Source organism: Temnothorax curvispinosus, unplaced genomic scaffold (assembly GCF_003070985.1).
Source record: "Temnothorax curvispinosus isolate PA1 unplaced genomic scaffold, ASM307098v1 QBEX01011250.1, whole genome shotgun sequence".
Taxonomy (NCBI): Eukaryota; Metazoa; Arthropoda; class Insecta; order Hymenoptera; family Formicidae; genus Temnothorax; species Temnothorax curvispinosus.
The window spans coordinates 489,427-515,067 of NW_020221030.1; the positions used below are offsets into that span (position 1 = coordinate 489,427).

Consider the following 25,641-nt stretch of genomic DNA (forward strand, 5'->3'; position numbering starts at 1 on the left):
TAGCAACGAAAGAAAATTCATTACTTCGAGTTAATAAATTATTAACGAATCACATTTTTCAATCGCCCATTTGGACGTTGAAAAATTTTATGCACATAATAACTATTCTGTTTTTAATTTATTTATTAAAATTTAATTATTAAGACTTAGATAAAAAAGGATTAGTTACTGTGTGCTGAGAGCAATTTTTTTTAAATTCTTCTATTTTTTTTAAAGAAATTAAAATAATTATCTGCTAAACTATTATTACTATCGCACTGGAGCATTGCTCTAGCAAAAATTTGTTAAAAAATAAACATATTTTATCCAAAGTATTCACTTATCTGCTAAACTATTATTACTATTGCACTGGAGCATTGCTCTAGCAAAAATTTGTTAAAAAATAAACATATTTTATCCAAAGTATTCACTACAATGGAACCTCTGCAGACCTTGCAAGCTGCAGAAACGGGTGAAAAAACTGGGTCGTAACCAACATAGGTTGGTCAAAGTTAATTCTGCGTCGCGCAAAAGGTCCCTTTCGTCGTACCGCAGCGGTCATCTTTTTCTCTATTACATCGCGTATATAGTGCAGCCATGTACACGTGTAGCACACGCGGTTAACCAAGGTAACTTCGATAACGAAATTGGTCACCGGCCACCTTGTCCGTTAGAATTAGCAAAGTTCACTCCAGAGGAAATTTTCCATTGACTGCGCTATATGATGCAGTGAGTTTTTCCGGTCAGGAAAATTTTAGTCGGACGAAAAAGGGCGACGCGCGATTAAATAATCAATATACAAGACCATGCGAATAGATGAGGAAAGCTCTGAGGAATTCTGTCTGACGCGCGTAGCCGTTGCGAAATGCCTGTTTCGTAAACGAAGTTGTATCTTCATAGTATGCCCGACGCGACGGCTCGTACCGAGTGACGCCGCTTGGGAACCATTTCATCGTGGATGTGCGAGGACTGGAAACAGAAGCGTGACGATTAGAATTCGCTCGGGTTGCCGGCCACGTGCAACACGAGAATAAATCAGGCTATGCTTTAGGATTGATTGTCGTTCAGGAATTAAGATTTTTACTATTAAACAGCGAGATGTGTTCAAATATTTTTCCGGCATTATTAATCAGATATTTTTTACGTTGTATGTCATACATATTTTGTATGTTATATCCGTAATATGTTTTAAATATTCTGTATAAGATATATTTTTTAAATTTATTGTCTTACCAGTGATGTCTATGACTAGATGCGAACGAGTCCGGAAATTATTCCTCTATACGTCTTCCTTTTTAGCTATGTAACTACTTGCAGTAGTATAAGCATATGTATACGTATACATTCAGAAAAGATGGTAACGAAATGGCAAAATTTAACTTCAGCATTATTTACAGCATTATTTACATATGAACAGAAATAACTGTCTATATATTGCGTATTATTATGGAAAGATATATATCTATTTGTAATATTTTAATATCTGTAGAGAGTTAGATCTTAAAAAGTTTCTTTTCTTAATAGAAAGATTTATTTATTTTAAATATAATACATATTAAGCATTATTATTTCTTCTTTCAGCTAATTATTTTAAATTTTTTATAAAGTTATGTATGTATATGTACATTTGAAGTTAATCTTCTTCAGTAAAAATCTGATAGAAAATGTTAATTTCCTTTATACAAATTAGATTGAAAATGATAAATTTTTTAATTAAAATTCTCTTTCTCTCTCTCTCTCTTCTAAGTTTTAGCTAAAGTCGACTTGGAGTTAAATTAAGAAAAGTTTCTTTTATTTAGTTAAGGAAGTATTTATTCTTCAACATTGAAACGTATGATGTTCTTCTTAGTTTGGTTTCTGGTGTACGTAATTTTCAATATAATGTAGTTTTCAGTATGGTAGTTTTTTGGAATATCTCGTATACGTATATATGCTATTTATACGAGCGCGCGGCGTCTGTGCGCGTACGATAGGTGAATCAATTTCTTTCTCAACTCAGATCCTTTCGAAGAATTCATTCGACCGGCATCCCTATAGGTGAATCCGAAGCAGGACTCTTAGTGCGGAATACGGATAAAAGTAATCTACCGACTACTCTACAAAAATCTTCACAAAATACTCGGGCGCGCCACGCCGGCCGGACCGCGGCAATAAAACACGCCCGCGAGAGAATAACCTTGCGAGAAAGTTTCGGTTCGCTTCCAACTACTTCGTCCTCGGGTCGTAGTCCCGAGGGAAAAGGACACCGTTGAACTTCCTGGCAGGCATACACATCCGACACGTAAAATCGTAGAACTCTTTCCTTACGATTTTTCATGTATATACGTTCGTTATATTCGTAACGTTGCTATATTTCGCGAAATCTTTATTTAGATATTTTTTGTCTGAAAAAAAACCACTTTTATCAAGATTGAAAAATAGATTTGTTTCCAGAAAAACTAGTGTGTTCGTATTTTGTACCGCGAGAACACATCTCGTAATATAATAAACTAAGCTTTATATGCTCGAAATTTTTACTGGGGGAAAAAGGAAAGAGAGAACTAATTTTTAAAAACAAATTCTAAAAATATATCATTTTTGCAATAACTAATATGTATTAAAATTTCACATTTTTCAGCTGCGTTTATGAGACATTTTGTATTTACAATTTTTTACAGGATTGTTCGAAGATGTATGATTTAATTATTTGCCAAGAAGAGTTTATATTTGAAATAGGTGGTTGGATATTTTTTATTAAATTAAATTATTTTGTGTCAAAAAAAATTATTTGGAGCGCTTTTACGAAGCGAATGTACGCTCGGTGAGCACAACATATATATTCCATATGTTTCAATAATCGATAACACGATGCACTGGCGACCACGATAATCACGCGAGCATTTTGAAAACTAAACTTACTTGTTTTATAAAAGGTTGAACTTTTTTCTATAAACCATAAAACCAAAAAGGCTACAGCAACGATGAAAATAACAATATTGCGAAAAGGCAAATAGAAAATATTTATGCACATAAAATTAAACGCGAAACTTATGAGTCATTGGTTTCAATTATTCGAAAATTTAGCAGGGGATAATTAGTTTGAATAATTTCTAACTAATCAACCTATATCTTACTACTCTTGTCGATAAGAATAATATTTTACTGTATTTATCAAAATGAGAAACAACTTTTTATGATTTTTCGCAAAACTCTAAATTAGATAAAATAAGTCTCTCGATCTAGATATGTTTAATAAGTACAACAAATCTAACAACCGAAGGCATCAGAATATATTTTTAAAAGAAATCATCTTTCTTTGAATGATATAATTGATGTCATAAATGAAACTTTTATATAGTTTTTGTTTTATTGAAAACATTATTTGTTTGAGTATTTTCTTTATAGGATATTTTAAATTCAGATAGTACAAATGTATTGGTAAATTTAACATTTAATCGGATTTCAGTAATTACAAAAATATATATACATTTGAAGATAATCGTAAAATTTTATACTCCATAAAAAAAGTTTAATTTAGAATGTATGTGTGTAATATTTATCGTATTTTTTAGATTAAAGTAATTTTTAATTTAGTTTCATAAAGCTGCTATTGATAATAATTACTTAAAGTTAATTAGAAAATGTATTATCTTAATTGTGTAAATAAACTTATACATAATTAGTTTGATAATCTAAAAAAATATACCTTTTTACACTTGTTTCTCACGAATATATCGCGCACGAACTTACTTTGAATATTATATTATAAAGATAAATTGCACAGAGGTATAAATAAATATGATTAAAATTTTCTATTTATTCTATGTTTATGTTCACATTATCATAATCATATTTACATTTTCTTCTAAAGAATATTAATTGTAAATTATGAAAATTGTAGAGGTAATCGTTGCATGCGTAATATTCGGTTACACCCGCATTTTGCCGGTATGTTCGCACTTTTATATGCGAACGCATTATCATTCTACTCAAGAAAGAAACGAAACTTTTACGGCTATTCATGCGTCCGACCTGTCGCGATATATTCATTAGGTCTCGCGGAATATTTTCTACTCAAAATGGCTACATACGCGGACGACTACGGCGAAATTAGTTTTCTCAGTCTAGTGCCTTCCGGAAAACCACAAAATGGAAGTGGCTAGCCGGACGCAAATTCACCATTCACGTATATACAATTAGAAGACGGTTAGTGCCAAAGAAATTATCTTCTCTTGCATGCTAGCATTAACAATTGAAATAAAAACATGTTCTAACTAGGTTTTCCAAACGAGAAGTCGAGGATAAACATTAATATAAAAACTATTCGTGAAACTATCCTTTTTTCTAAAGTTTGTATGTGTTAATGAGAATAATTGGAAAAAATATACATGTTTATTTCTAACTTAGGTAACTTATATAAAAGCGTAAAAATATATTTTTAATTGCGTACACAATGCGATGTTTTCGAAAAAATTGAAAAGATGATATACTTAATAAATGTATAAATCATAATTTTAGAAACAATCGCGTGCTTGTTGCCACTTAAAAATATTGCTTTTAAATAGATTTTGCAATCAATAATTGCATATTGCTCATATACCCTTGTAAATGGTATCGATTTTTACATCCCTATAATATTTTTCTTGAGAAAAATTAATTCTATAAAGCCGACACCTCCTGTAAAGTCTATATACTTTGCGGTGACATGGTACCCTAAGCGAAGCAATTGAAAAAGGTTTGAATTGCTTTAAAAAACCGAGTTCAATTTTCGAATAATTGAAGATAATAAAAACGAATTTTTAAAGAAAATCTATTTATTTATTATTGTAAATATCAAAGAGAAAGCAGACGAAGAAAAAATAGAAGAAAAGAACAAAAACTTAAATTCAAAGTTTTATCATTTAGATATTATACAGAGAGTGATTAGCAATTTATAGTTTTACAATTATTGTTTGTTAAATGAAATTTATCCACTTGGAAACAATCACGCATTCTTTTCTCACGCGCGCGCGAGAGACTGCTTCCAAGCTCCCCTGCTAATTATAAGTTAGAGTAATTGTAAACAAAACTATTTTATAACCATACGTCGTTATAACTTTATGTTTGGACAAGTATTAACTTTAAGACGGAGTAAATCCAAAGTAATTGTCACAGAAGTTATTCGCGACATAGAGTGCAACGATGTAATAACGATGAGTTTTCATTTTACGACAGGCTGCAGTTCATGGCTGCAAGATATCAATGACGTTATTCTTGCATTGCATAATTCCCACGACGCGTGACATAAAGTATTCAAGAAATAGATCACGCAGCTATCAGGAGGAGAAATAAATATATTTGATCGAATTTTTTCATTGAATCATCTATTGTTCGAGGATCACAGGAGATATGCGCGCTTTTAATTGGACGCGCCGCTTCATTTAATTGAAAAACCGGGAGATAAGCTCGAAAACCGTAAACAAGGCGTTGTATTATCGAGAACACGGGCGGCGGCGGGCGTCATGGACGGCGCCGCGGCGCTGCGGCTGCTGTATGCGGAACTTTTTTATGTGTCTTATCCGATGTGGTGCATTCATTGCACCCCGCGGAATACACCTTCGTGGATAAATATATGTGCGAACCGCAACGGCGAAATTAGTTCTCCTGAGCGAGTCGAATTTCGTCTACTTCTTGTCCCGCATCGCGCCGCCTCTCTTTTCCGCGCCAACTTGTGCAACGGAGATAGAGAAGAAAATTGTGGTACCTTTAATTAAAGATCTCATTTCTCGGGCGTTCCTTACAAACCGTATTATACGTTGCCAGATGTATTACTACAGAAGCGACGAATACGCCTCTGATAGCAAATGGACGCTCGTTAATGGGACAAACAACGATGGAAAATACTTAATATTCATAAAATTTTAATACGCATTAGCAATTTGTTGAAGATCTATTTAATTAATATACACAAATTACTAATAGATTGAGGTAAAATTCAGGCAAGAGAATAGTCATGCATTAAGTCCATGAGATATATTTTATTGTGCGAGATGTTGACCAAGATCATAATTGAAGTTTATTCCTTTCATGATTATACATACTTTATTACTTTCATATTTAATTCTTAAAAAGAGTGCTAAAATTGTCTAAGAAATATTAAATAATAAAGATAAAGTGATTTCTCTTTTATATGAAATATTTTATGTTAATTTTACTATAATATGTGATATCGAAAATTTTTTAGTTTTGCCGTTGTAGAATGAGAAAATAATAGGCCACTGGATTAGTACGATTATCGATTAGCTAACAACGGGAATTGCCGTAAATGGCGCTCCGATATTAATGCATCGGACGCGTGAGCGATATTCACGTTAATTACTTATCAATTTGTAATTAGGGATTATGGATTAAGGTGAGGATTTGGGTAATACAGCCAGAGAGAATACAGCCATGATACCGTGCGCGACGCAACACGAAAGCACGTAAACTTTGAAATATTTCAAACGGCGCGGTAACATTAATCTGCCATAAGCAGATTAGCCACGTAATGAGCTCATCACCGTAATCGCATTTTTATATCCGTATTTCATACTTATCTCTAACTCGCATTTTATCTTCTTACCTTTCTTACATGCATAATATTTCGCTATTATTGCTGCTAGATGGTTAATATTACCGTCTACGAATTATATGATTAATATTCTTTATTTAATGCTTGTATCTAAATATATGTATAATATTTGTGTTGGATTTTGAAAACTGTACAAGAGGATTAAATTATAGAATGGAGATAAATGTGAAATATGGATATAAAAAGGAAATTACGTTGATATTATATGGATAATCTCGCTTGTGACGTTATGCCGCACTGTTGTGAAATATTTCAAAGTTACGTGCTTTCATGTTGCGTCACGCATGGATTGCGTTCTTTTTGACTGCATTATCCCTTAATCCATGTGGATATAGATTCTTTAATCCATAATCCCTAATTATAAATTGATATTTAATTAACATAAATATTGAAATTTTGCGTTAATGTTATGTGCGTAAATTAATCTTAATAATACTTTAATAGCGCTATTAGTTATGTATTTACAAATGTTGTACATTTTTTAGTTCTTAAATTGATTATGAAGGTATTATTAAGTTAATAACTTAAAATTAGCATGTATATTTTTCTTTTTTTTTCTTTTTCTTTTCCAAGAAAAATTTAGTTTAGTAATTTGATGTCTTGCGTTTATTTCTTAATTAATTCTAAAAATTATACTATTATAATAAAAAATGAATTACTAAATCGCGTAGCTTCCGTGATTCCCTCATCTAAATGCGGAAATAGGAAATTGCCAATGAACACACTCAAAAGACCGATTAACCGGGTTGGGTACACTCGAATCGTAGATAATCGGCGTCTTATATCGTGCCTTAATTATTTCGCGCTGCAGTAAAATCGGGATGCCGTTAATCCCGAAAATGTGCACTCGCCCCGTCGTGAACGTAACGTAGCGTGTTCTAATGAGCACTCGGCGCGCGCGAATCGATATCACGTTAATTCCAGAATATCCTGGGTTCCGAAACTGCGACTTCAGCGATAGCCGACTCGGATTTCTCGACAAACTTTCCGCGCGGTGAGCGAGCGAGCGCGCCGCGCCGGTGGAGAGCAGGTTAAATTTGCGAGTCATTAAAGCGACGTTAGCAAGATGACATTACCATGGCAGTATCCCATGGATGCTGCTCGTTGTTGCGAACTCGTTTCCATGGTGTTGTTCTATAACAACTGAGGGGTGGTATTAGAATCGCGAAATAACGCTCAAAACTTATACGCGAAATTGCGGCTTCGATTTCACCGGGTATTCAAAGCAACGACGCGGAGTTAGATGGACTTGTTACTACACTTTGTCAAAAGTTTTCGCAAGTTCGAAGGTTACTAAGCTTGACTATAAATTGTGGGTATATATATATCTCTCTCTAAATTTTAATGGGTTTCAAGAGTTCTACTAAACGATGTTGATGCCCAGTTTTGTTTTATGATGTCACGAAATTAAAATACGGTAATAAATTATTATGATAATCGCTTACGTAATAATTATAAAAATTAATAATTGCGTAACGGAATCTTTGTCTCGCAAAGTACACCGTACAATATATAACGCTAAAAATATTTGTTGCGCAGGGTTATTTAATGACTTACGCCCGGTATTGTGGTTAAGATACGTGTAATTATAAGACTTGAATACAATAGGCAGTGTGTCTTTTGGAAAAGGTAATGCAACGAAAAGAAACTTTATACACACTGCAACGTAACGAACGAACGACAAGACAAGTAGAGTACATAGATAGTGAGAGTATATAGTGAAACGCAGTAAGCGCTCACGCAACGGAACTTTAATTTTCCCTAGCATGCGTGGCGTGTCTGTGCGAACATAGAGGCGCTTCAAGGCGCTAGAGCGCCATATTCAACACTCCCACTCGCTGAAATGTTCGCTATGTATACTCCAAGTAGCTTCCGATTAGCCTCAAAAAGATTCCTCGTTTGTGGCTTCGTAAATATGTCTGCGAGTTGTCCACTGCTGCTTACATGCTTGATCTCGATTATTCCGCTCTCGACCAACTCACGGGTATAATGGAATTTTACGTCGATGTGTTTAGTTCTGCGATGAAGTATTGGATTTGCAATGAGCTTTTCGGCTGCTGCATTGTCGCAAAATAACGTAGTTGGTTTATCTTGATTGCATCCGATCTCCTTTAGTAGTCTTCTAACCCATACAATCTCCTTTCCTGCGTCATGTACTGCTACGTATTCCGCATCGGTTGTTGATGTCGCGACGACTCCTTGTTTGCGTGAGAACCAAGTGACTGGTCCACCATTGAGTAAGAGCACAACACCACTCATACTTCTTCGCGTGTCGACACAATTCGCCCAATCTGCATCCGAATATGCGATCAGCTCATTCGACTTGTCGCATCCATACGTGATTCCGAAGTCCGTTGTACCTGCTAGATACCTCAAGGCACGCTTGCCAGCGTTCCAGTGCTCATCTGTTGGCGATTGAAGAAATTTTGAGAGAGTCGCCACTATATATGCCAGGTCTGGTCGTGTCACAACTGCTAAATACATTAACGACCCAACAAGTTGTCTATATGGCACATTTCTGGAATCTTCATTGATGTTTGTCTTCAATGTAGTGCCTGCATCTGCCGGAGTAGCTATCGGATTACAATTTGTCATTCCAAACTTCTCGAGTATAGCTTTTGCATATGCTGTCTGTACCAACCGTATGGTTTTCTCTTCTCGATTACGTATAATTTCGACGCCAAGATAAAATGTCGCATCCGAGCTTGTTATCTCGAATCGTTGTTGCATCGCTTTCAATAACTTGATGATTTTCCTTTTTGATTTGCCAAATACGAGACCATCATCAACATATAATGCGACCATTAGTTCGCCGTCCTCTGAAATGTATACGCACGGATCTGCATCTGTCGGTTCAAGACCAAATTCTGTCATGAAGTCGTCAAACTCTTCATGCCATTGGCGTGGCGCTTGTCGAAGACCGTAGAGACTCTTGTTTAGAAGACACACACGATTCGTACCATCGTTGAATCCTTCTGGTTGTTCCATATAAACCGTCTCTGTAAGTTTGCCATGTAAGAATGCGGTCTTGACATCTAGTTGGACTATTTCGAAATCCTTCGCTGCTGCCACTGCTAGTAACGTACGCACTGAATCAAATCGTGCTACTGGTGAAAACGTCTCTGAGAAATCAATACCTGGTTTCTGCGAGCACCCTTTTACGACAAGTCTCGCTTTATACCGATCAACACTTCCGTCTGGTTTGATTTTCAAACGAAAGATCCATTTATTACGAATTGGCTTACGATCCTTTGGTGCTTCGACGAGCGTCCAGGTTTTGTTACGTTTGAGCGAGTCAAGCTCTTCTGCCATTGCCAATTTCCATTTCTTCGCATCTGGAGATGTTTTCGCTTCTTCAAGTGTTGTAGGTAATTCAACATTTGCAATAAACGCACTTGCGCATAATTGTACGCTAGTCATTGATGTAACACATTGTGTTTTGCTTCGCGTTTGATTTGCAATGCTATCAGCTCTAACTTCGACCATACGCTTTTCACGTTTCTTGCGCGGTTTCTTGCTAGCCTCTTCTTCTTCTTCACTTGCCTCCTCTTCTTTTTCACTTGCCTCCTCTTCAGTATTAGCGTAATCATCTTCGGTTTTGATGTCTGTATCTGTCGTTTTTGAATCATTTTTGTCATCTGGTATGACAATTCTTGCCATTTGCTGTGTTCGAGGTTCGACTATAATGACATCTCTCCGAATTACGACACGTCGAGTACCTGGTTTCCAAAGACGATATGCTTTGTATGCATATCCAACAAGTAACATTTCTTCAGATTTTCGATCAAACTTTGATCTCTTCCCTTCATTTATCAGAACGTATGCTTTGCTACCATAAATACGCAAATGTCCAATATCTGGCTTGTATCCAGTAAACGCTTCTTGTGGAGTCTTGTTGTTTAATCGCTTCAACGGAATGCAATTACGAATCTTCGCTGCTGTCGTTACCGCTTCTGCCCATAGTCCACGTGGTAAGTCTGCACCTGTAAGCATCGCTCTAGCCATTTCGACTATCGTGCGATTCTGGCGTTCAACACGTCCATTCATCTGTGGAGCGCCTGGTGCTGAAAACTCTTGTACAATTGAGTGTTTTCTCATTAGTTTACGCATTTCAGCGCTTTGAAATTCAGGTGCATTGTCTGAACGTGTACGTCTTACCTCGTTACCGGTTGCCTTTACCTCAGCAATTACCTCCTGTATGGCTTCAAGTATTTGCGACTTAGCTGCCAGTGGTTTGACAAACAGAAAACCAGAATAGTCATCTACGAATACCGCCATTAATTTTGCACCACCATACGACTCAGTCGACATTGGTCCGCATATATCATAGTGTATCAGCTCACCTGGATTAGTGGCTCGAGTACTACTTTCATTAAATGGCTGTCTACAATGTTTTGCATAAACACATGCTTCGCAGAAACAATTATCGCTCCCACTGGTTGAGCATTTCGCTAATTTCATACCTTCAACCGCTGAACTGCTTGCAAGTTGACGAACTGAACCATAGTTTACGTGGCCTAACCGTTCATGCCATACCTGAAGCGAAGCCTCTTGAACGCTAATATTAGCTGCACTGCCGACTTGAATAAAGTCCATCTCGTAAAGATTGTTTGGTAAACGATGTCCTGTTGCCAGTCGTCGACCATCCTTCGACATCTCGATCACATCTTCACCAAACTTCACGTTGACTTGCATCTTCGTTGCTGCACCAAGTGAAAGCAAATTACGACCAAGTTTCGGCACGTATAATACATTTGTTAGCGTAACATCGCCTCCTGATAACGATTTAACATCAACCATTCCTTTGCCTTTAGCATAAATGACTTCATTGTTGCCTACTGTGATTGGATATGAGCCGTCGTTGATCTCTTCAAATGATGTGAATATATCTCTTCGGTACGTCATATGATTCGAGGCACCACTGTCACCTATCCATGAGTCTTGACTGTTGACTGCTGTGTATACCGACCGACATGCGAGCATTAGTGACTTGCTGTACGTTTGATTTGCTTCGGTCGATTTACCTTGTGACTGCTCTTTTGCAATTCTGGCTTTGTATTTGCGACAATCTTTCCGAAAATGACCAGGCTTGTGACATTCAAAGCATTCAGCTTTGCTTCGTGGCTTCTTATCAACGTTCGGTTTTTTATCTTTACTTGACGTTTGTGATTTTGTGATAAGTGCATCACCGCTGTCTGATTTGCTGCAGGTTTCATCTCTTCGTGATTCAATTAGTACAAGCTGTTGACGGATGTCATCAAATTTTATCGTTTTGTCACCTGTTGCTTGTATGTAATACGTCTCACGGAATGTGTCGAATTTTGTAGGTAAATCATTGATTAACTTCGCTACCAATGTTGCGTCACTGATCTTCTCGCCGATGGCTTCAAGTTGTTGCACGATGACTGCTAACTCGGAACAGTAACTCTGGACGGACTGTCCTTCTTTGAATTTCATGGCGTGCAATGCCTGATTCAGCAGATATTTATTTGCTTCAGTCTTCGTCTCGTAAAGTGATTTTATTTTTATAAACATCGCTTTCGAGGTGTTGCATTCTCGTATTGCCGAATGATCATCATCACTTAAGCCGCCTGACAGAATACGCATTGCCTTTGCATCCTTCTTTTGCCATTCTTTTATTTCTTCCGGTCTTCCGTCCGTCGGATATACCTCGCTGCCATGCACGACCTCGTAGACGCCGACGCTCTTGAGACAAGCAGTAACCTCAAACTTCCAGCGTTGATACGATGCTTTCGTCAAGACGGGAACACGCAGATCTTCGTGAGTCGACATTTTGATTGTGATCTGCTTTCAACGGATTATCAAGAATGTGCAAGATAGGCTCGACTTACTTTTACGAACGAGACTCGAATCTAACCTCTCTCGTAAATAACGCACAAGTACTCTCTGCGGGCTGTCCTGGGCCGATAACCTGTTGCGCAGGGTTATTTAATGACTTACGCCCGGTATTGTGGTTAAGATACGTGTAATTATAAGACTTGAATACAATAGGCAGTGTGTCTTTTTGGAAAAAGGTAATGCAACGAAAAGAAACTTTATACACACTGCAACGTAACGAACGAACGACAAGACAAGTAGAGTACATAGATAGTGAGAGTATATAGTGAAACGCAGTAAGCGCTCACGCAACGGAACTTTAATTTTCCCTAGCATGCGTGGCGTGTCTGTGCGAACATAGAGGCGCTTCAAGGCGCTAGAGCGCCATATTCAACAATATTTGCCATTAAATAAATTATTTGCACTGAGAGATAAGTGCTATACACATTGTTAAAATATACTCCTTCCCTTTTTCTTACGAGTTATGAAACACCTCCTTTCTTATTTTAATTTCTTACCATCCTTGCTTTCGCAGAATTAATGAGCCTTTGAAGATCCTCATCCATTACAATATAACTAGTGTAATCAACATACATTGTTTTGCAGTTTAGAACAAGGTTCAGCTTCTTGCGAAGTTGTTGTTCTGGTTTAAAGTTATGTTACTTCTGATTTCGGAAAATCTCTAATTTGTAATATAAAAATTTAATATAAGAACACTTTAACAGGAATTGCATACCATTTAATATAGGAACACTATATTTACTTTTAGGAAAAAAGAAACTTTACAAGTATGAGTTTAGATCTATATGACAGTGTAACGTCAATACTATTAAAAAACCTTGCACAGACCTTGCACAGGCAAGATCTTTTTTTATGGAAATTGGATTGGCTGAAACTTTGGAAATAGATAGTTTATGTGATGCTGATCAAAAGTTATAATAGGCAAGATTTACAATAATCGACCGTACAGGCGCTATCAGCGTTCAAAAGTCAAAATAAGGTGTTATTTCGGTACTATTGTAGGACGTGGATTTCGGTGAAATTGGCTGAAACTTCGAAAATAGATAATTTATGTGATGCTGATTGAAAGTTATAATCGGCAAGATTTACAATAATCGATCGTTTGAAGTTTAAGCACTATGAGCTTTCGAAAGTCAAAGTAAGGTATTATTTTATTATGAAGCTGGCGGCCGAGGTATGACAGCGTGATAAGTTTCGTGGTTATCATTTACATACATATGTGTATATACATGCATGTATATATTTTTTTACATAAATATATATTTTTGTATTAGTAAAAAGAAGTTTTATTAAGACAAAAATATGTAAAAAAGATAAGTTGTGTGATTCTGCAAAATAATACATTGTAATCCACTGACCTACAATAGTACCGAAATAACACCTTATTTTGACTTTTAAACGCTCATATATTAAACGGTGGATCACATAAACTGACTATTTCCAAAGTTTTAGCTAATTTCACCAAAATCCAATTTTTATAAGAACTGTGCGGGGTTCTTTGAAACAATTGAAAAGTAGATATGACTCGACTCTTGATAGAATAAATTTAATAAATAAGCAAATATTTTTACATCGATGAAGAGGATTTAGAATTTGGATTTATGAAATTATTTATTTATACTGAAAAAGATAGCACTGTGTTGATGCTCTTTCTCTTCTTCTTTTCTTGGTTACACAGGCGTTATCTTTCAACTGGAAAAGAATGCAGCGGTATTATTTGTTGCTTTTGCAATTTCACCGACGCGGAACAGGAGAACGAATGTATGGCGTATAATTAATCGTAAAGTAAGCGCGCGCACAATTAATTGCCTCGAAGGTTATTACAACGAATTACAGCGGTACGCCACGGTGCATTACAGTCTGTGTTAATTAGAATATCCGGGCAAAGAGTGGCGTCACGGGAGTGGTGATGTTAATGTGCCGCATTTATTTGCGCGCCGCGGAGATTTGAGTGTTTTTTGTTAATTTTCTGGAAAGTCGCTCTGCGACTTCATAATTGCCGTCGACAATTAATAATAGTAAAATTTATTCACTATTCTTGCGTGTGAACTAAAAATGTTTCTTAACTTTCATTAGTTCAAAGTTTAGACTACAGTAAGCTTTTGTTCAAACTTTTATTATGATAAATCATTTTATTACGATAAACCATAAATTTCTATATCGCAAAAGCTTTCTTTTTTTTGAGAAGAAATAGGAAGTTTGTATGACCAAATGCAAGACAAAATTTGCAAATTTATTTTAGGGAAAGGAATGAATAAACAAAGTTCTTCATATATAGATAATATTTACTATTATATTTCAGATATATTAATTTGTAATACACAAAACTTATTAAAATGTAGGAGTTTTCTGTAATTAAAGGCAGGACCGAAAATTTCGAGTGCCTCGTGTTTTACTATCATTCCATAACTTTTAAGGAAGCAATCTACTATTTTCTGGTTTAGGTTTCTTCAGTCCAATCATTTCTTCCCTTGAAATAAATTCGCAAATTTTGTCTTTGACCGTACAAACTTTCTGTTTCTCATTAAGCATTAATATTTCCTAATATTTAAGCATCCCATATTATTAATCTTATCATAATCTTGCGAAGAATTAAAAAATGTTTTTTTTAATTTTTAAATTTGCTTTTTTTAAATAAAACATTGAGTTTATGTGAAAATGGAACAAATTTGAAAACATCATTGCCTTTGTATTTTATATTTCAGGTACTATATAAAGTTACATGACTGTAATAGCTTAAAAAACTCAAGAATATGTGGTAAAAGATTTATATTTAATGTGTTTAATTTTTTACTACTTTTTTGGTCCAATTCTTTAATTAACTTAAAGTCGATTTTTCCTTAGCGAGGGAAGATTATCGAAGAAAGCTTTTCAATCTTCAGCAGTACATACATATGTTTCTAATTTAGTTTAAAATTAGAATTCCATTGAATTTCTTTCATTTAGTTTTTATTTAAAATTAGTTAAAGAATGTAGTTCAGTAATTTATTTGATTCCTTGAATTTTAATTTGTTAAGAGGCTTACTTTTTCTCAACCATTTATATATAACTTGAAAATTATTGGTGTCTTGACATTTCTTTCTAAAGAAATTGATTCGAAATTAATGAATCTATCTAATAGAAAACAATGTGCAAGACATGAAATACTTTGTGTATATTATATGTATTTGTATAGATATGTATTTTTAAATTTTAGTCATAACCGTGAAAGTCATTTTTTGAATAAGAAGTGAAAGAAATGGATTGTGAAAAAATTAATAAAATAATATGCATACATGAATTAACTGAGGATAAAATCTAGAAGTAGTTGTTAGATTAACATCACAATCTAAGTTAACATGCTTTATGACGTAAAAAATCTAATTATTAATAATTAATTAATGGATATATATCAAAAGTACTCAATCTTTGCTTTCTGTGAGCATGTGCGTTTTTTTAGAATTCTTTAGACTGACCCAGAAATAAGGAATAAATTATTATGCTAGCGACCTTGATTAAGTAAAAACCATCTCGCACTCTACTTAAGAAGTTTAACTGACTCAGCAACTAGATTCGCGCCACCATCTGTGTCGCAGTTTACGTAAAGGGTTACAACTGACGTATGTATTAGTACTATCTTAAGTGGCAAAGTTGCGAAGCCTCATTTACAATCAGCAGACGGAATGGAGTGATATTTAATTTTCCAAACAAGAAAACTGTGTGGAACGTTGTGTAGATCTGAGAACTGTGGCATGGCGAATAATAACTGCGAAATGAATGGTAGCATAACTTAACTTATTGTTAGAGTATTAAGGTTTTATTTTTCCACGAATTGATGTATTTCGAACACGAATATATTTAATTAAGTAAAAACAATAGTAGATTTACGCGAAGTTTTAATATGAAGATGATATACTGATTTCTTCAAAAATTTATCGAAAACTTTTATTTTATTAAAAAGATGTTGAGATATAAGGGTAACATTAGTAACTTTGATAATTTATTTATCTGTCATAACAAACAAAATAATTCAAAGACTTGCTGCACGGAAATATAATTTTTTATAAAAGCTTTTATAAAAAATATTTGCAAAGAGGTAGGTACACAGACAATTTTTGAATTGAAGGATTAAGCAAAATCCAGTTTAATACCTAGTTTACCGTAGAAAGCCCGGCTTATCGCAGGGCTCTATTTATTCTTCAGAACTTCGTCTATCGGATAGTAAATGACACCACTCGCAGACGATTTGCGATGAAAAATTCTCAGCCATTCGTGGCGTAATGCCCCATTCTTTTGGTTTATTACTTGACGTTCGGCGTAACGGCGCGGCGGTTTTATTCTCTTGAAATATATATTATAGAACATGATATTATATATTACATGTGTGATCCGTTTGGACTTAACGACTAACGATGGGGTATGTTCACTGGGGAAGTTCCGTCAGTCAGCCGGTTTTGCGTTCGTCCGACAGTAATTGCTATTAACTTGAATATATCGAGCCCGTCGTTGTAACTCCGCTTCGAAGTTCCATGCCAAATCGCCTCAACTAAACTACGCTGAGACATCCCACCGGTTATAACTAGGCCGCTGTTCGCGAAAGTGTGGACGGCCCTATAATTATTACGCGACGGACTCACAGGCGAGGGAGAACTTGGGCGCGCGGCGAGAACTTCTGAACGATATTGATGAGCCGCGGGAGCAGCCTGTTAACGCGATTGTTCGAGTAGTTCGACAAACAATGCCCATCGCGGGCGAGCAAGTGCGAGCGACGTCTTGATTCTGCAATGTATCTATTAAGTGAGCAACCGTGCTATTTAAGAGCGTTTAGTCGAATTGTGAGCAAAACTGAATTTTCGTCAATATATTGAAAATGTACGGTACATACTCGTATGCAATGATTTTTGAAAGATAAGATGCAATATTTATATCTACTATTACAAAATTATAGGGATAATAAATTGTTCATAAAAAAATAACCAAAAAAAATTGAAAAAAATTGAAATTTTTGAAATTGATGTTTTTGAAAACAAAATTTGGCACAGAAAATTTATTGCGATTTGTTTTAGACAATTTATTTTATCTGACATTTTATTTTTAATTAATAAAAACTTTTACAAAAACTTTAAAATTAGTTTTTAAAATTATTTTTAATATCTTATCTTTATCTTCTGCTTTTGTTTTATTTTTATTTATTACCACCGTTTTTTTTAATTTTTAGATATTAGTTTCATATCTATTATTATTATTATTGCTAGATATTGTGATTGGGATATATACAATAATTAATTAAATGATGAGGTTATATAAATTATCGTGACATATGTTAGCACAGTTTTTGAAATTATATTATATTTTTAAGAGAAATTTTTCATTTTTGCTTTATTAGCATAAAGATATAAGCACAAGATATTATTGCACACAAATTATAATTATATTGTATATTAACGTAGCGATATACGTTCCTGAAATTATAGAGAAAATTATTATTAATAGTAGAACAATGATTCTTTGGCACAGATTTTATAGGTATATATAACATCACGTAGTTCAGCCTTCAGCCTGTTGAAACTCTTTCCATTTGCATGTAGCCAACGTTTCCAATACACATTGAAATAAGCGAAGTGATTCAGTTGGATAGAATCTGTAAAACTTTGCGTTGACAAGAACAGTTTTTCTTTGGCAAACAACTTAACGAGATACTTTCTTAGCCGCTCTTGACTTAAGTTATGTACGGTTTTATCCCTATAATGTGCTGTTAAGCTTTATTTGTAAAAGAATTGTTGTTCTTAATTACTTTTACTTTAATATAAATGTATATAAAAAGTGAAATTAAAGGGTAAATTTGAGGTATACTACTAAATGAAATAAAATTATACGTGTAAACTCGTAAAGTAAAAGGTAATCTGAAGAAAAGAGTACAATAATATAGATCAATTTATTAGATGGATAAGATCTTGAATCTTATTTATTTCGACTTTAATGAGCAGCTTGTTTTAATAATATTTATCATGTTACGTTTAAATTAAACTTTATAGCACAGAAAAGAAATAAAATAATTTCTTAAAAGATAAAACGCTTTTTATGTGATAAATGACTGTAATACAAGTTGCAATAAAATAGTCTAACTTAATTTACGAATGTTTATGTATTTTTTATATATTTTTATTTTTGTGGTCAGAATAAGTTTAATTTTATTAGAGTACTTTTTTACGCCATACAAATAATCTATATTTCAATTATAGGTATGAATATTTATGCGATTGCTATTTAAAAAAAGGAAGAGAGAAAATTTTTAATATTCACTAAAATACCTCGTAATGCAAATCTGCAAATTGAAAGTTAAGCATATTTTCTTAGTAGATAATTTTTAACTTGAAATTTTACGGAGTTTCTGTTTGTGTGTGTGTGTATGTGTGTGTGTGTTACATAATATTAAACATCAACTCGGGTTCATCGGCTTGCGTAAATCATCTAACTTGACTTAATATTACACAAGCGTATACAGATTAACTCTTACGACCTATATAATCCGTACGATTAAATGACGCGTATAACGCGATATCGCGCGAAAGTAAGATAAACATATGATTCCGCCGTTTAGCTGGCTCATAGAAGATATTAGTTGATTTACTATTACGACGCTTTGCACAGACGCGGTACATGGATTAAAGAAGAGGCAGAAATCTGAGATCAAAGTTTTCGCATTAAGTAGGAATTCTCGAAATGCCACGCGAGGCCGAGCGAAATTATGCAATCATATCTGTGCGAATATTTGACTTCCTCGGCTCGGCAAATCTCGTTCCGTCTCGACTCCCGGTAAGTAATAGCGCGCCATGTATACACGTGCGTCTGTAGTTAGGTACGTCTGATTAAACATTATAATTGGCAGTCGGCTGAGGACTCGTTAGAATCTCCATCTGCTGCGACTGTGTGATAAGCGCGACCATCGAGTCGGACATCGTTTCGTCACAATTTCTGACTTAATTATGTGACCGTCGTGCGCGCAGAGGGTCCTAGATGACCAATATTTTTTTATCTGCAGATTCAGTTATATATAGTTGTAGATACAGATTTTATTTATTTAAAACTGACCTTAGCGTAATCTCATTAGACTTTCCAATATTTGACATTAAACATTTTATTGAGTAAGCTGCTTTGTCGAAGGTAATCTAAAAATGACTGGGTTTCTAGGAGCTTGCGCATGATATGATTAAATGAGCTTGGATTATGTAAAGTGCTCTACGCCCTTAATTTTTCATCAAATCGAACATTTCGACTGGTAATTGCGATGTTTGATTCATCGGCTCGTAACGAAGTTATGTTAACGACTATGTGGGTCTCGAGCAGACATATATGGCTATAGTCGCGTCCTGCCGTTTAATTGCAATTAATGTGTTGGCAACTTTCCGCGCGCAACAACTCCAATAGCGTCACAAGAAAGAAATGAATTCTGAAGAGAAGTTTCAATATGCTGTTTGCTAGCTCGTAGCTAAGTTATATTACGGCTTCACTAATTTCAAACGGTTACGATTTATGCGTCGTTTATATGTCAAAAACTTTTAATGTACAATATAGTTCTAATTACTCTGCAATAACTGAAATATATAACTACAGCGGAAATTTCAATACACTTCGTATAACTATGTGTAATTATGTTGTGATTCGTAACGTTGAATTTAAAATTTAAATTATTTACAGTTAAACTAATGCGATATTATCAAAGTTGAATTGTACACCGAAAAAACGGTTCTGCTCAAGTATCTAAAAATTTAGCTAGATACAGATCTGAAAATAATTTTGTTGCACCATCAAAATAATTATAGTAGGTCGCTGAAGTATGATAACGCTGTAAAAAGTTTTGACATTTTAGCAATCAGTTTGAGTGTTCTACATAATTATTTTGATGGTGCAACAAATTATTTTCAGATCTATATTCAACTAAAATTTTAAATACTTCAGTAAAATTATTCTTTCCGTATATATATTACATGTACAAATTTTTACAATTAAAGAATACTAAATTTGTTACACATACGTGTATATACATATAAGTAAATAGATTTAAACTTATATGCGGCGTGTAAAAATATTGAAATATTCGGTTTTATTGATAATCTCAGTATAGCTAGGTACATGTCATGATCAATGGTTTTCAATACCGTCCTATTTTTATTTTCGGAAAATAAATGTCATCTCTTCGTTAACGATTAACGGAAACTGTGTAATAACGTGGTGAATTGTGTCGATATATCGACAGCGAATATAAAAACTGATGGCTATTAAGCAGTCACCCGCGGAAAGCCAGATAAATTATTTCGCGGAAAACCGCAGATAAAGTGATTTAAACATGCTAAATAATATTTTATAGATGTAAATACAGATATAAAAAGTAATGCGAATATAAAACTGATATATGTTTTTGTATGTAAAATCGATCTTTTGAACAATCTATTATTATGTATTCAATTCAGAATTAATTTTTTTATTTATATGATTGCAATTTATAGCTAATTCATCTTAATGTCATATAAAATCATTAATAAATGGATAAACTATTAATAATTATTATGCAAAATCTTTCAGATTTATTATTTTTAAAATTAAATTATTTGGTATCGTTTCTTTCTTAATCTTTTTTCTTCAGTTAATATGACATTCCAGTGTCATTCGACAGTTTTGACTTTTGATCGATCACGCATAAAGACGCTTATTGATGGCTGTAGCTACTTCAAAAACTTCATTTATCCGTCAACGTCTGAAAGACGAGCAAATCGTGTTTGTTAGAGATGACGGATGCAAATTAGGGAACGTAGTTGAGGTCGGGGATAATATTTCTAGGGAAGCGAGCTTAATCACGGGTAGCTCTTTAATAATTGCCTTATCCGCGTAAACGGGATATTCGCTCGGGCAAGACGATCGATATTTTTGCACAACTTAATTTTTTTTCATTTTTTCCTTACTTATTAACAGCACAATGTGATTTTTTAAAAAATAAGTTGTTTTTATATATGAAAATGTTAAAAAATTTTGAAGAAGGTTTGAATGCACAAGTTTTGTGATTTTGATTATCAATTATTTAATTGTAAAATAATTAGAAGCATTGCTCTTATGATATCGATAATAATTAGACACCCTTAGGGGAAGAAAAATTAATTCATTAGCAGCAGCATTTTTACGTTTTGTATCTGTTATCGCGTGTGTGCAACATTTTGTGTAGTGAATCTGCCTTGGATAATCCAGGTTCGTTCTGTCATATTCATTAATATGATGAAAGATGAAATTGTAGACTGGCTCATGGAAAATAGTTTTTCGTTTTTTACTCCGCGTTGTTTCTTCATAAAACTGAGATTAACAGCACTGTTTCTTGTTTTTAATTGAAATCTGATATAGTGAATATTATAAAAACTGTGAAAAGAGAGAGAGAGAGAGAGAGAGAGAGAAATATAATTGATAGAGAGCAAAATAGTAGAATCTTGCAACTTTCTTATTTCTATTATTGCAAGAGAACTTAATACAAAACCTAATTCCATGTTTATTACAATATATTTTTAACATCAAACTTTATCATTTTATTGAAAAAATTAAAATGTTATCTTGTGCTAAAATAAAAGTAAGAAACAAGCCTATGTTAAAAGTATATTTCTAGTGATTTATATTGCTTATTATATGAAAGACGACTTATTGGTATCTTTTTTACGTTTTACTTTATTCCGTTAACAGATGTAAAAGAAGATGTAACATTGTGCAGGTTTATCTATTTAGGTTACAGTACCTATTACAATCGACGATTAAAACTTGAGTAACGCAGTAAAAGTTACGATGCCTACTTTCCTGTGAGCTTTTTTATAATAGCGCCTAGTTGGAAATTCGATCCTACGATGAATTTCAATCCTTAACCATCGTAAAGCAAAGCGAATCATGTGTTCTTTAGAGATTTCGATAACTCATCTAGTTGAAGATAATTTTATACAAAAAATAAATTCTTATTATCAAAATATTGAAGTTAATTAAAAATAACTGTTTTTAGTGAGATGATATCAATTTAGAAACACTATTCTGAGGAAAAGGTATAAAAAATACAAATGCACAAAGATATATATTAAAAATATGTTTGAATTTCATGAAGGTCTTTGAATATATTTTGCTTTCACCCATTTCTTCAAAAGTAGAAGAAAAATGTGCTCTTTTTGCGATTTATTTCAAGGTTCATTCAGTTTTCATTACTAATATAACGATTCTGTTTCTTGCACAGAGGGAAGATGAACGAGATGGAGCAGGTTCCTGAGGGTTGAGATAGCGTGGATCCTCGAGATGACCGGTTGGAGAATGCAGCCGACCGCCTCGGTGCTCGGCGTCATCGCCATTGTCTCCGTCATGATTACTGTCACTGCATCAGGTGGGTGATTTAGTGTGCAGTTTTTGCTTGACGTTTTAATTTTAGCACAGACACATTTACACGACATCTACTAAAACTTGAATAACTTATTAAAACGATATAATGCAATATAGTAAAAATATCAACTTAATTTTATCTTCTGACTACTTTCATATTCGGCTAATGCAATTTCACATTGGAAAGATATAGATAAAAATTAATCATGAACTAAATGAGAATTTACACAGACATCGAATTATATGCAATTGAACACAAATAATACAAAGGTTTAATTAATTTTCTAAGTTATGTAATATACATATATTTAATAACGTAAAAGTTGAATTATGTATTAACGAAATAATGGCATTTGTTAAAAAAAATTTTACATTCAATATGTATTGCATGTAAAATATCATAAAGCTTTTTAAAAGGACAATAATTTGAGGAACTTTAATATGAATTGCTGACGACAAAAATCTCGAATATTTTTTGTATCATGTTTTAATAAGTCGATTTTCGCGCTAAATTCGAGCCGCTCGCTCTCTGCTTGCAACAAATATTTATGGTACACTTTTTCGGTTGAATACTCTCGCGATGTAATATTATTGCGAGTAAACGAAGGTTTATTTGTCTCAGTTTATCGGAATGCGAGGATTTTTAATTAACCTGAATGTTTAGCTGCGCTATAAGCGTCGAGTCGTAACAACGGAAAACGGCCGTGCCCGGCAGGATAAAGAGGGCGAAACTCTTTTGTAGCTACCGAGCCAGTTGTTCTATAAAGTCTTTATACGAAGATAACCCCACCGGAATTTACTTTCTTGCGCTTCCTAGCAATCACCATTTGGTAGGCGAATGCCCTTTCACGCAGTTCCGCGCACCCTACGAAACCTGAAAGTACCGAATAACGAGATTGCGCTTAATGTTGCCAGCTTTTCACAGATAAAGACATTGTTATTTTTATGAATCATAATAACTCTAATTTTAAGCGATACATTTTTTTTCCTTAAAAAGAACAAACAATAAAATATTAATCGGTAAATAATTTTAATAGTTTTTGCCAAAAAGAGGCAAAGAGATTGAAATCTGTTCCTTTCTACTATAGTTGAAAAGAAAATGAAAAAGTTTTACATTTTGTAAAATAGATCTATAGTATTAAATTGTAACATTAATACACATTTTGTGTTATATCAGAAAAAACCGATTACATGGTTAATATTATAGAATATATAATATATAATATATATTATAATTTTGTTTATAAACAAAATATAATACTTATTGATAAAGACAATATAATTGATATAAATTATACGTATAATAATTGTGATGAAGAAATATATCAATATACAACTATATAACTATATCAATATGCAACTATATAACTATTAAGAAATTTTTTAGCAAAAAAAATTTTGTTCATTATTGCGTTTGCATTTAAAATTATAAAATTATCATAACAAGTTACATATTTCTTTCTTGTGAGAATTATCTCATGAAAATGCCGTATTTCCGAATCGGGGGATTTCCACTCTATTAGACTTACTTTTAATTCAACCCATCACAGACCGACGTCCATCTGGGACTGCATCTGTCGCGCCCGCAGGAATAATCTGCGGAATTTCCTTCTTCGCACGTCTCGCGAATTTGTCTATCACACGTGACAAGCGTAAATCCTTGCTGACAAATTGCGGAGCGCGGAGAGATAGGTGCGCCACGTTACTTCGGCACGTCCGCTCGATCGTAGCGAGCTCTGAAAACGCGCTCGGCTCCCGAAGGTGGAAAAGGGAATTAGACGCGAAATTTGCAGACGCGGCGAATGAAAAATGATACGTTACTTATGCATCGGTTACACGGACCCGATCGGAAGGCTATCAATCACAAGGAACAAACGCGAAGTGTATCTTCATTTTATGGCTCAGCAGGCTGTATCGCGCGGGGGGCTAATCGCCGAAATTTCGCGCGAATCACTTGCACTCCCGCGGAGCAATGGCGCTTTTAAGCTCCGCAGCCGCTGCGGCATATCGCACGGCGGCGATCAATCATTCGCACAATTGCTTGTATTCAGGACGCGAGATTGAAGAAAAAGCTTTCCCAGACGGATCGGCAACAAAACCCGAGACGAGCGCGCGGAGCGCCTTATCTGTTATCACAGAACGTGTTATTCGGAGCATGTTCACAGAGATATCGGACCGCCGCGAATAATAATACGTGTAACCCCGAACAAAGCGAAGATTAATATGCCAATAGAACTTTGATAACACCGTCGGAAATTACTCAAACCGAATCGGAACATGTTCGAATCGCAACTTAAATCGCGGTTTAGTTTCGCAAGTATCTTATTCTTTTAAGTAGGTTGATATGAAATATGGAACAAATAAATGATGATAAAGTGATCTTTCTCACAGGCAAGAATTGCTCAGAAGATTTCTTGGATTCTCGCGGAAATCATTGTATACACATCCGCCGTTTTATAAATCACTTTTCAAATATATTTCTTTGAGCACACAGCTTGGGTATATATAGAAGCACGAAGTAAATAAATTGTGATATATCGATTTGTCTGCAAAAAGAAACATTGCACGAGAGAATCTAAGCGATCTTCGAAATTCCCACCGAAATCTCTGTATAGACGTCTGCCGTTTTATAAATCATTACGAACGTCGTCGGTGGCCAAAATTACACGGCGTTGCTCGACGCGATCGATCGATCACTCGCGACGCAAAGCGTGCGCTAAATTGCTTTCGAACGACGAACGACGAACGAATGTCACGTTGTCGTTGCTGTTGCTGTTGCCATTACAGCCTGTGCTATCGGCGTGGCCGGCAATATCGATTCGTCTAAACAAGATCGCCCATGC

At 34.5% G+C, this 25,641-nt stretch overlaps 1 protein-coding gene across 4 annotated transcripts in view; it reads left to right on the forward strand.

The window, feature by feature from the left end:
- The window catches only part of LOC112461302, a 239,338-nt gene that overhangs the window by 164,150 nt on the left and 49,547 nt on the right, over positions 1-25,641 (forward strand). For all 4 annotated transcript variants that reach the window (XM_025026497.1, XM_025026499.1, XM_025026498.1 and 1 more), the window contains one exon: positions 22,659-22,802. In XM_025026497.1, the coding sequence (XP_024882265.1) occupies positions 22,718-22,802 (85 nt within the window). In that variant the 5' untranslated portion in view covers positions 22,659-22,717. The remainder of the gene's footprint in view (positions 1-22,658; positions 22,803-25,641) is intronic.